Raw genomic sequence first — 12,259 nt, forward strand, 5'->3', positions numbered from 1 at the left:
TTTGTATTTACGACACTGATGTTGATTTACGAAATAAGTAATATATTATGTGTTAACTGGTTCCCGTATGTGTAAATGAATTGAATTAAGATAATTAAAGACGTAACAAATGCCAACATAAATCAAGTTTTGCGTATTCTGATATGTTCTTATTCCTACAATAAATTTACTGATCCGTTTAATTTAAAATTTATCAGATAAAAAAGTTTCTTTTCTACGGAAGAAATAATGCCAGCCTTAAANAACAGCAAAGATATTTTCCCGTGGAATGTACAAGACGAATACTGAAAGTGTTACATAAAAAAACACATCACTTTTTATATTAATTACAATTATTTAGGTACGCAGATTCGATGTCTAGTGGTCTGGTCCAAAGTTAGGAGATCCTAATGAAGCAGTTCACACATATTTTGATTTTTCTTATTTTATTTATGTTCTACAGTGAAGACTATCAAATGCCTTCACTTTATCGGGTACAGCATTGGTCTCTATTGGCAGTCTATTGTACAATTCTTTTAAATTTCCAACAAAAGTTATTTTCCGATAAAATTTTGAACTGAAAGTAATGCATTATAAACGTCTTACAAGTTATTAAATCGTTATTTGCGAAACAAGTTCACAATACATATTTTCCAACTCATGAATTTCATTTTATAAAAGAAGTTAAACAGAGAATGTGCAAAATTAAATGAATAATCCTAAATTACAGACCCCTAATTCAAAAATTTTTGCCAAACCTCATAAACATTTTGCAAAAATAATCCTGTAAAACTGAATAGATAGGACGATAGCTTATGTACATACTTTTTGAAAATTGTAAAAGTAAATAAAAAATGATAAGATATGCGACATCAAATAGAAGATAGTCAAATAACAGTTAGAGTACCTGATAAACGGTTTTGCCATAAAGAGCATTGTTTTTATCCAAATTGTGGGATGGGTAATGTACATATGATTTAAATTTTTTCTTAAACGTCTCCCTACCAACTGGTAACATCTTTTTAACCAGCTGAATGCAGGAAGACGAGTTGCACCCCCATGTAAGTATACCATAACATAATCATCAGTGACTAGACGCTCTAAAGTCCATAAAACATACCTAAAGTAAAAAGGTTCTCCATAGTATTCCAAAAATGAATTAAAATCTAATTAATCTTTTTTTCTATAGGAAACTACAGCCAATGTAATTAAAATTTCAAACTTTTTCACTTACAAAAATAAATTGTCCATCACATAATCATAATCAATACGGGATTTATCAGGAAGAAAACAAGCTGAAAATACAACAATAGCAGTATTTCCACTACCCCTAACATACCCTCCATGTGATAACACTCTTTTGTAGGGCTCTATTACTCTCATGTCAATAGTACGTTGTTCACCTCCAGGTAAAATCATTCTCTGCCAATGTCTTGCATGGCACCTTTCTTCATCTGCACTCAGTGGCTCAACAGGCTCGAAAGGTGTATCACTGTCTGAAATAATAATTTAATTAAAATTATTTATTTCTTTGTAAACATCTACAGCAAATATATTAGATCTGTCTGTAGAATCAATAAATAATAAATTTTAAAGACTTAAAATACCTCTACTGGTGGTATTATTTTCCTCTGGCTCCATAAAAATATCATCTGATTTTAAACTATCAGGATCGCTATCAATACTGGACACTTCACTTTCTATAGCTGCTGACTGAGTGACGCGAATTTTGCGCAACTTGTGGCTGCGAGTAGTGTGAGCTAAGAAATTTAAATTGCCCTCTTTTTCATTAAGTTTAAGAGCAACATTCTGAAAATTTTCACTTAAATGTGCTTCGTACACAGACTTATCATTTTCTGTGTCACTGCCATCACAGTTTGATATTTCACATGGCATATCAAATAAAAGGGACTTTTTAAGTACAGAAGGACTATCAGGAAAATCTAAAATAATATCTGTTATAAAATACAATTCTCTTCATTCAGTATTGCTTTCAGGTACCTGGGATTTTTTCAAAATATTCTTCTAATGTTGGCAAGTCCATGTTTAAGTGATTTTCATACAAATTTTCCAAATGTTCAGCTCCTTCTTTAGGAGAACTACTAACCTCAGGATTAAAAAATTGTTTTACATTTCTATTTCTTGACTTTTCAGGTATCAAGTCAGGAAAGTCAGGTGAAATGGGTGAGGTAGGAGACATTAAAGGATGAAAATCATTTGCGCTTTTGGAAACAGACACTGATTTCATAATTCCTTCTCCACTTGCCATTTTATTTTCTGTAGATACATTTAAAGAAAGCTGAGTATTTTGAGAATCAGATAGAAGCTCTTCATTAGTGCATTGGGCTTCGGTAAAATTTGAAAGAACAGTTGTTTTAGAAAAATCCATTTTTTATATATTCCTCTCACTTTGGCATTAGAAATCCAATTTTAATCATGCTGAAAATATTGTACGAGAAAAGGTTTACATAAATTTATGAAAATGAAAATAATCTAATGATTATTCACGTTATTTCACTATATTATTTACACCACTTTTGTTGCTTATATTTTGTTTACAATATTATGCTAATAATCAAGACATGACACAGATAAACATTGGATAAATACTACAACGACCCACTAAAATTTACGATGTCAGGATCGTCATGTCAGGATACAACAATACAATTTAATTCATAGATTTAATTATTTTTAATACAACAGATATTGAAGTTAACAAGGGTTACATACAGTGACAAGACAGTGTACTCTACACTAGCAGCGAGTTAAAAACCGAACATAGGGATATTCTATTACATACAATCGTCAAAGGGTGGCACCATCTTCTTCTGAAAAGTACGATGTGGCAGGGAAATTCATACAAATACCTTCAAACGCTTTGTTAAAAAAAAAAAAAATTGAGAGTTCGATTAGTTTAGGATAGTTTTAGAGAAGAAGGTGATGGTTTCAAATAGACGTGGTTGAAAAAACATATTCCACACTTTCACCATAAATTCCGACAAAGAAATTTGTATTTTTAAACTTTTTGCCTTATCCGTATACTGCTATACAGGGTATTCAAAAAAAAAAAATAGCGTGAATTTCATTTTTTATTAATTGGTTAGAAAATAATCGAGAAACTGAGAAGGGTGTTTTTTAAAAAAGAGGAAAAATAAACTACAGGCGTAGAACCTAGTCAAATCAATGTAGAACGTATACACGTGGTCCATATAAAGTCAAAAATACAATTAATAAAACTGTTGAGTTAACGTTCATGTTGGATTGCGATAATGGATACTTCTTATTAGCAATTTATTTATTTCCTCTCTCACATCCACTAGCTTTTCTTTGAACAGGTTTTTTACTTTGCTGGTTAACATAATTTATAAGTTCTTCCGGGCCTTTAAGGAAAAACCAAAAAATGCTTGTAACAATCTTATTCCAAGTGTTTTGAAGATTGTATACAGTTCTTTCTGTGTCTACCATCATTCTTGAACAGGCATCCGGAAATCCTGGCTGAGCCATTGCTCCTAATTCCCGTTCAGCTTTACACCTAAGACTTGGTTCTGGAATTTCTCTCTTTTTACTCAACCCAAAAATTTCACACATTTCCTTCCAAATCTGTTCGGTACTTTGCGAATTACCCCACAAACCCATTTCGTATGTCATATAAACTAAACTTCCTGCAAAGGCTGCCTTTACACCAAAAAGAATTAGAGATGCTAATTTTTGACCTGCTGATTTTGGGGGTGTTATGGGAGCAGCGCAAGGTCTAGCCTGGAAGCATTTCTTCTTCATTTCAGCTCCAGTACAGACCTTTATATGTTTCACGTTGGGGCATTGTACTGGAGCAGCTTGATTTGCGTAAGGGGGTCTACATATTGGGGGCACTGGTCTATCAAGAACTAACTGCTGTGTAGCTGAAGGAGTATTTACACATTTTTTCGCTAAATTAATTGTTTGCTCAAAAGTAGGTTTGCACGACGATTTGGACATTTTTTTAATGTTTTATTGTAAAACCAAAAAATCTAAAAAAAAGTAATAATTTTTGTCTAAAATATTAAATATCTAATGTCAGGTCAGTTTTTATTCATGGCATCTTTATTTTTTTGTTTTTTGACAAACTATCTGATTCGTTATGATAATCTGTTAACAAGAAGTACTGGACGACTCGACATATTGCGCGGCAAACTTGGATTTTTGGAGAATTTCGCTGGAATCGTAATAGTCATAAAATTTTTTAAAAAGGAAACAATACAAAATCAGTGTTTTATAAACTATATTCAATAAATAATTCGAAAAAGGAGTTTTTTTATTTGTTAGATAGTTAGATAGTACAACTTATGCGCATGTAAGTATTCGTATCTTATCTATAAAAAAAGTGTCATGAAGTTAATTCATTACAATATTTGCTATCATCACTATACAGAAAATTTAATCATTAAACACATTTTTAGTCACCTGAAATATAATATATATTCGCATACGTGTCTGCCATTTAAGCGAAATAAAAAAGAATTTAAAAAACACGATGTAATTTTTGTCAAAATATTTACTTTGCACAATGCGTCTCAGAAAAACCGTCTCTCTTTTTATAACTCTAGCAACTGTAACAAGTTTTATTGGTATACTTATTCTTACGGAAAACTTTGTACTAAACAATCGTTCTAATAAATTCGACGAGGTAAGTTTATTTATGCAAGTAGTTCAAGTTTAAGTAAATCTATTGTTTACAGGAAATATTACACTCTAAACGAGGAGATGTTGATATTATTGACTCGCAACCGCAAAATAATGAAAATACTGAATATAATGAAGATTCATTATATAATAATTTAGAGATAAAACCCGCCAGCGATATACAGGTTTGTTCATATCACTATTGATTATAATAAAATATACGTTTACATACAGTACGTCCCAATTATACTCTCTTTGATTTTGAATAAGATGCATTGTTGCACATTTTTGTCAGTAATATTTTTTTAGATGTTGGAGCTGTATAAGCAAATTAAATTTGATAATAAAGATGGAGGAGTATGGAAACAAGGCTGGAATATAAAATTAAATAATAGTAGATGGAACCAGCAAAGAAAATTAAATGTTTTTGTAGTACCGCATTCTCATAATGATCCTGGTTGGAAATTAACCATCGATGAATATTACGAAGATTACACTAACAGTATTTTGAATAATATCGTCGCTAAATTAAAAGAAGATTCGCGAAGAAAATTTATCTGGGCTGAAATATCATATTTTTCAATGTGGTGGAATGATATCAGCAACCAAAAAAGAGAATCCGTAAAACAGTATGTATAACATTTAAAAAAGGGCGTATTGGAGAAAAAATAGTTTATAATTTGTTTTTCTTTTTTTGTGTATGTGCCAAAATGCTATTTTGGGTACCTAATTGTGCGGAAGATGGGACCTTCGCTTGAAATGGGTAGAAAAGGGGAAAGTGGCCTTGTGTTTGTAGGTGGGGGTAGTGACGTAGACGCGCAAGAGATGAAAGTGTAATAATTAACTTAATCAAATATAGAAAAAAAGTTTGGAGTGATTCTTGTCTTTTTTCGTGTAAATCCAAATTCCAATTTTCACTTCCTGTGTCCCCACATTTCCGCTTCTACCAACAAGCATTTGTGTAGTGTTCTACAACGTTTTCCATACCCGATCCACATCATTCCCTCTAGCGAGCGAGAGTCCTATTTTCTGCACAATTACCCTACTTTGAGACACGCAGCTCATAATCGTAACAATGTTATTGTAGATTATTAAAACAAAATCAACTGGAAATTGTAACAGGTGGCTGGGTGATGAATGATGAGGCCAATTCTAATTGGTTGTCCATTGTCCATCAACTTTCTGAAGGACATCAGTGGCTGCAAAAAAACTTAAATTATACACCTCGTAGCGGATGGACAATAGATCCCTTCGGCCTGAGTCCTACACAAGCATTTTTATTAAAAAATTCCGGATTTCAAAATTTGCTTATTCAAAGAGTTCATTATGCTGTAAAAAAGCAATTAGCTTTGCAAACTGACCTGGAGTTTAATTGGAAGCAAATTTGGGGTAGGTGTGATATATATATGTTATATTCCAAAATTGGAACAAAGACTTTTTAAAAAAAGTTTATTAATACAAAGTACAAACTATACTAGGTCTAGTCTTAAGCTAGAATAACTACTCTATTTTATGAACGGCTTTTATAAACTATATCCTGTAAATGCAATGTCAGCAAAAGATGTCTTTATGAATCACACNATACTAGGTCTAGTCTTAAGCTAGAATAACTACTCTATTTTATGAACGGCTTTTATAAACTATATCCTGTAAATGCAATGTCAGCAAAAGATGTCTTTATGAATCACACTATATCTTGCCTTAACATATACACATATATAAAAGCAATTGTTTAACACAATATTACATAATTTAAAATAGATGACGTCGGAGAAACTCAATTGTTCACTCATATGATGCCATTTTATTTTTACGACATTCCACATACTTGTGGTCCAGATCCAAAAGTTTGTTGCCAGTTCGATTTTAAGCGATTTTCAAAATTCGGATTGTTTTGTCCATGGAAGGTTCCTCCGAAACTTATAACAGATCAAAACGTTGCTGAAAGGTAATGAATAGTAATAATAATAATAATAATTAAAGTGCGGCAGAGACTCGATACTGTGAACCATTAGCATAACGGAAACGGATACTGCAAACTAACTAAACTTTCGCTCAAAAAAACGAAATTTAATTGGCCTTAAAAATACAATATATATAAATCTTCGATATGTTTGGTACTTCTCTAATCTGTTAACTGAAGAGCTATTTTATTAGTGTGTAAAATAGTAATGATAATAATCAGATTGAGTATCGAATAATGGCACCGAGTATCCGGTAGTGCAGGGTATTTCAACCAGAGCAGAAAAAGCTGCAGTAATAAATAATAAGTTTAAAAAAAAAAACACCTTTATAACAATTTGACACCCACTTAAATTCTGAGGTAAGAGCAGATTGTTATTTATGATAAAGGAAGGGCAGAACTAATGTCGGGTACCCGATCATCCGGTACCCGGCAGAACCACTATCCGGTGCACTTTTAGTTGACATTATTGATTTGGTAGCTATTAAAATAAAGTCTAATAAGAGAAGCCATTATACAGAAAAAACTAAAAAAACAAAAATTTTTAATTGTATTTATGTTATTTTGTTAATTATACTAGTAAATATAATAACAAATCGACAACCGTTGCTTATTTAGGTTCACACTGTCTAGGGTCTACTGAAAGTTGCATTCTTGCTACATGTAGTGTTTTTATCAGTCAATGTTTTACAGAGCTGCACTTTTACTGGACCAATACAAAAAGAAATCGATGTTATTTAGAAGCAACGTCCTTTTGATACCCTTGGGCGATGATTTTAGATATAGTCTTAGTAGCGAATGTGATGAACAATTTGATAATTATCAAAGACTCATGGACCACATGAATCATAATGAAAACATGAACGTACAGGTTTGTATAAAAGGTAGCCCAGAAGCGCCAGTTTATTTTTTGGAAAAAAATTCGCTTCACTTTCTCAACGGGATATTTATTAGGAGAGAAATAGTAGAAATTAGTTGTATATGTTTTAAACAAAATTGGTTGCTAGTAATTACGAATATGTAAAAGAAATTGTTTCCGAGAAACGGCTTCGAATTGGCCCAAAATGGTTTTAGAGCGATTTTTGAAAGCACTATTTTTTCGCGAAGATATGCTTTACAACCTTGTTATCATGAAATTAATGTGAAGTATAATACTTTTGCTTTGTATAATAGTTTAAAAGTTTAGTAGACCTGAAAAAGTATGAATATCGATATATAACATTTTCTATTATAACTGCTGTACATTTGTTGTAATTAAGGGAGTATAGGTACTCTCTCTTCCTAAATTAATGCAATGTCGTTTACTGAACTTCTATTTTTTTGTAATGTTAAAATGTCTGAATGCATACAGGGCATTTATTGAAATAATGCTTTTGCTTTTATAAGCGTTTAAAAGTTTGGTAGACCTGAAAACGCATGAATATCGATATGTAGCATTTTCTTTTAGGACTGCTATACATTTTTAATTAAGGGAGTAAAGGTACTCTCTCTTCCTAAATTAATGCAATGTCCATTACTGTACCTTCTGGTTTTTTGTAATGTCCAAATCCCTGAATGCATACAGGGCATTTATTAAAATATTTACAGATCCAGTTCGGTACCCTCACCGATTATTTTGATGCCGTCCATAAAGAAATGAAAGACGAAGATTTTTCTACAATTTCCGGTGACTTTTTTACTTATTGTGATGTAGACGATCATTATTGGAGTGGCTATTATACTTCAAGACCGTTTTATAAAAGAATGGATAGAATTCTACTACACTACTTAAGGTTAGTGAAATTGAAAATAAAAAATATGTACTTAATATGTGTTAATTCAAAGGGGAGCAGAGATAATTTTATCATTAACTCAACTAAGTCGTAAATTTCATTTAAATTGGGAATATTTTGAAACGATTTTGTCGAAAGCAAGACAATCATTAGCGTTATTTCAACATCACGATGGCATTACTGGAACTGCAAAGGATCATGTAGTTATCGATTACAGCGAAAGGTAAATTTTATTTTTTATTGTGATAAAATATTCAAATATCCTAAAAAATATAAATAGCGTTCTTTTATATTTAAATAAATCTCTCTCTCTTTACTTTTTTGTTTTTCAGTACCTACTTTTAATTTTTTATTGTTCTTATTTTTTCAGAATGCTCAATTCTATAAACAATTTACAAGAAGTTATCAGTGATTTGGTTAACGTTTTATTAGCAGAAGAGAGTGAAAGTGGTATAGGGGATGGCGTTTATAAAATTGACGATGTATGGACTAAACAAGACAGTTTATCTCAACAGTACGAAATAGATGCAAGCAATTTTTTAGGTTTTAAAACTGTTGCGATCTACAATTCTTTGCCATTTGAAAGACAAGAAGTAGTAACTTTTATGATTTCCACTCCATTTGTACAGGTATTTTAATAAAGAAAAAAATAATAATTTAAACTAGAAAACGCGTGTCTATAGTCCAGCTTTTACATGTTACCAACCTTCTAAACTTAAGAAAAAGAAGTTATTGCATCGGCCTAGAATCGAACCGGTGTCGCCCGCGTGTCTGGCAGCATTCAAGACCGTGTATTAGTGCTCATGTGTTACGCGGGCTCTCCAGGTTCAGTTACCGGCCGGTCCAGTACCTTTTTTGTTATTAAATTAAAAAAAAAATGAAGATGATTTTGATTTTTTTAATTATTTATGTGCTAGGTTTTGGACATTGAAGGGAAAACCATTGAATGTCAAATTTCTCCAATTTTTGAACAAATTAATAAACAATTAAGAATCTTAGACATTTATGAATTATCGTTCGTGGCAATAGTTAAACCTTTAGCATTGGCACGTTACACAATACAAACAGTAGAAGAAAAGGATGTCCCCAGGTACTTTTGTATAAATGCAAATTAAGATTTTTCATTTAACTAGTAAAAAAATTATTTTTTAGTGAAACGTATTATTCCAAAATAAAATTAATTAATTATAACAAAAATGATGTTATTGATAGTGGTGTAGCAACCGGGGTTTTTAAAAATTTGGACGTGATTCCTCGTGCAAGTAGTTTTTCTTTAGTAAATGACCATTTCAAAGCAAACTTTGCGTCAACAGGACTATTAGACTCTATTGAAATTGGTGAAAAATCGACGCCAGTACAACTGGATTTTGCAAAGTACGACAGACATAATAAATGAAATATTATTTTTACATTTTTTACGTCCTCATATTATTTCTTATTCGGTAGATATGGGGTGCGAAATAAGGCGGTACGAAGTGGAGCTTATTTATTTTTACCGGATGGCCCTGCGGTACCATTGAAAAATAAAAACAAAAACATTAAAGTAATCGAGGGACCAATTGTTTCAAAAGTGCAAGTCAATCTATTTACAGTTAATCATACAGTAAAAATATTTAATTACTTAGGCAAGTATCTATATGCTTATGGTTTATGTCAAGCCAGTTTGGTTTCTACTTATTTATTTATTTTTTTTATAGGAGCCGAAAAGTTTGGAATAGAAGTCGAAAATTTAGTTGATATTAAAAAAACGCATAATTTCGAGCTGGCTATGAGGCTTACAACGGACATCAAAAGTTCCGATGATTTTTTTACTGATTTGAACAATTACCAAGTCAGTGCCCAGTAAGAATTGTGCTCAGCTATTAGTCCGTTTTAAATTTCCATTAATTTTAGATTTTACGAAGAAAACGTTTCTCTAAACTTCCACTTCAAGCCAATTATTATCCAATGCCGTCAATGATTTATATCGAAGACCAGAAATTACGATTAACGGTGGTAACTGGTACCCCTTTGGGATGTTCGTCGCTCAGAGAGGGACAAGTGGAAATAATGCAAGACCGTAGACTCAATCAAGATGACAATAGGGGTCTCGAACAGGGCGTTCTAGACAACCATCCAACGCGACATATCTTTAGAATTATTTTGGAAGAAAGGAAAACATCTGACTGCTTTGTAAGAAAAAAAATTAAACGTCACGGGTCTCCTAGTTTGTGACAGAGAAGTGCCGAGTCTTGGCAGTGTGACGGAAGGAGATGACGAGTTACAAGATTAGCTGAATCGTTCCGTCACGCCACACAAGAATCGGCCTTCACTACACAGTTTTAGCAGCCGGGCGAAAAATGCCGACTAGTTCCGAGACTGGCAAGAGCGTCGTCCCGTCTTGCCACGTAGGCATGTTAAAAGATGTTTCACATCGAAAAACAACGAAATTGTACCGTAAATAACAAAAAAAGTATCAAAAGTTGTACAACAGAATAAAAAAAACATAAACTAAACTGTTAGGTCCAGACGTTTCGTCAGGAACCGCGGCTACCATCTTCAATTATACTCGGTTGGAAACATGGGCGCATGTTATACCACGAAATCGCTTCTTTTTCTATTTGCTTTTTCAACAATCATCAAATAAGCGATTGATTACTTTTTTTTTTAAGGAAACAACAGATACTGATCCTCAAGGCTTTCCAACTCTTGCATCAGAAATCGCATCACAAACTCTGCTAAATCCACTAATAAAATTAATTAAAACTGACGAAAACGTTATGCTCACTCGTTCTTCCTCGTATGCGCCACCAACCGTTAATTTTGGAGTTGGTTATTCATTACCAATTTTAAGAAGTGGAATAAAAGTAAAGGATAAAAATTATGTGGGGATCACCTTACATAATAAACGTTTAGATTTTTGTTTTGTCAAAGAATATCAAACACTTCAACAGCAGTCACAGACGGTACTTATTGATATTGCATATTAATATAAAAATTAATTAAAAAATATTTTTTTTTTATTTCTAATGAAAATTTAAATTTTAGGTCAATTTAAAGGCCATTTTTTCACCCAATGGACCTGGAACACTCATCAGATCATCTCTAACATACTTACACTTGTATGAAGAACGAGACGTAGATGAAGACTTAGAGCTGTCTCCTATGGAATTAAGTACATATTTGTTTGCTATTTGATGAAAAGAGAAACAGTTTTGTTACCTAAATCGTTTCTATTTATTTTCCAATTTTAAATAAATAAAAATGTTAGTAACGAAACAATTTAATAATTACCAAAAAGCTCAAATAAAAATACAAATGTGCATTTTAACAACATTTTGTTTTTATAAAGCTCAAAAATTCCTTAATTGCAAAAAATTACATGGTGAATTACGTTTTCTTTTGTGACTGTAGTACATTACTAATTTAGAGTGTGTAAGTTGTACATTCTCTTCCTAAACTGATACAATACCATTTTTTTGTACTTTCCATTTTATTTTTTACATTTTTCAGGAGATTATGGATTTTCGTGCTCGATTAAGGTCTGTATAGTGTATATTGGGTAAATACCTACTTTGCTATTAACAATTTAATTGTTTAAAATAATTAATTGAGGCAGAATTATAAGAATTATATACTTTTCTTAGTTTAAAAGTTATTACATGTTAAATTGATAATTTATGAAGTATTACATTCAACATTCCAAAAGAATCACTTCTTCAAATAAGTGAAATTGTAAATAATCAAATGTTGGAAAATTTTATTTAATTATGTNTAATTATTAGATATAAATTAGAACAACAATAAAATGCGGGTCGTTCTCATTTTTCAAACGTTAAAAGAAAGGTTTTGTATGAAAGTATAACAGAATTAAAAACGATTTACGACGAGTTAATTTAGTCAG

The 12,259-nt window shown here is 31.7% G+C and overlaps 3 protein-coding genes across 4 annotated transcripts; 1 reads left to right on the forward strand and 2 right to left on the reverse strand.

Moving 5' to 3' along the window:
- Nucleotides 1-249: 249 nt before the first annotated feature.
- On the reverse strand, nucleotides 250-2,963 carry LOC108743179 (protein prune homolog 2). Its single transcript, XM_018478647.1, has 5 exons — nucleotides 1,981-2,963; nucleotides 1,587-1,922; nucleotides 1,214-1,475; nucleotides 887-1,099; nucleotides 250-556 (listed from the first exon to the last, which is right to left on the reverse strand). Exons 1-5 carry the CDS (start codon nucleotides 2,366-2,368, stop codon nucleotides 430-432), a joined length of 1,326 nt encoding a protein of 441 aa, XP_018334149.1. The 5' UTR covers nucleotides 2,369-2,963; the 3' UTR covers nucleotides 250-429.
- Nucleotides 2,964-3,053: 90 nt separating this feature from the next.
- On the reverse strand, nucleotides 3,054-4,156 carry LOC108743180. The gene has a single exon (XM_018478648.2). The coding sequence runs from the start codon at nucleotides 3,955-3,957 to the stop codon at nucleotides 3,274-3,276; it is 684 nt and encodes a 227-aa protein (XP_018334150.1). The 5' UTR covers nucleotides 3,958-4,156; the 3' UTR covers nucleotides 3,054-3,273.
- A 257-nt stretch (nucleotides 4,157-4,413) lies between these two features.
- On the forward strand, nucleotides 4,414-12,121 carry LOC108743178 (alpha-mannosidase 2-like). Of its 2 annotated transcripts, XM_018478645.2 has the most exons (16): nucleotides 4,419-4,645; nucleotides 4,698-4,826; nucleotides 4,951-5,270; nucleotides 5,729-6,030; nucleotides 6,403-6,589; nucleotides 7,298-7,475; nucleotides 8,192-8,376; nucleotides 8,429-8,599; nucleotides 8,747-9,005; nucleotides 9,294-9,466; nucleotides 9,529-9,750; nucleotides 9,823-10,001; nucleotides 10,074-10,207; nucleotides 10,270-10,548; nucleotides 11,028-11,321; nucleotides 11,404-12,121. In XM_018478645.2, the coding sequence occupies exons 1-16, from the start codon at nucleotides 4,526-4,528 to the stop codon at nucleotides 11,551-11,553; spliced, it is 3,282 nt and encodes a 1,093-aa protein (XP_018334147.1). In that variant the 5' UTR covers nucleotides 4,419-4,525; the 3' UTR covers nucleotides 11,554-12,121. The 2 variants fall into 2 exon arrangements, with proteins under 2 accessions (XP_018334148.1, XP_018334147.1); XM_018478646.1 differs by lacking the exons at nucleotides 11,028-11,321; nucleotides 11,404-12,121 and having other exon boundaries at nucleotides 4,414-4,645; nucleotides 10,074-10,218; nucleotides 10,270-10,435.
- The last annotated feature ends 138 nt before the right edge of the window (nucleotides 12,122-12,259 follow it).

The sequence above is a fragment of the Agrilus planipennis genome, unplaced genomic scaffold (genome assembly GCF_000699045.2).
Source record: "Agrilus planipennis isolate EAB-ADULT unplaced genomic scaffold, Apla_2.0 scaffold393, whole genome shotgun sequence".
Taxonomy (NCBI): domain Eukaryota; kingdom Metazoa; phylum Arthropoda; class Insecta; order Coleoptera; family Buprestidae; genus Agrilus; species Agrilus planipennis.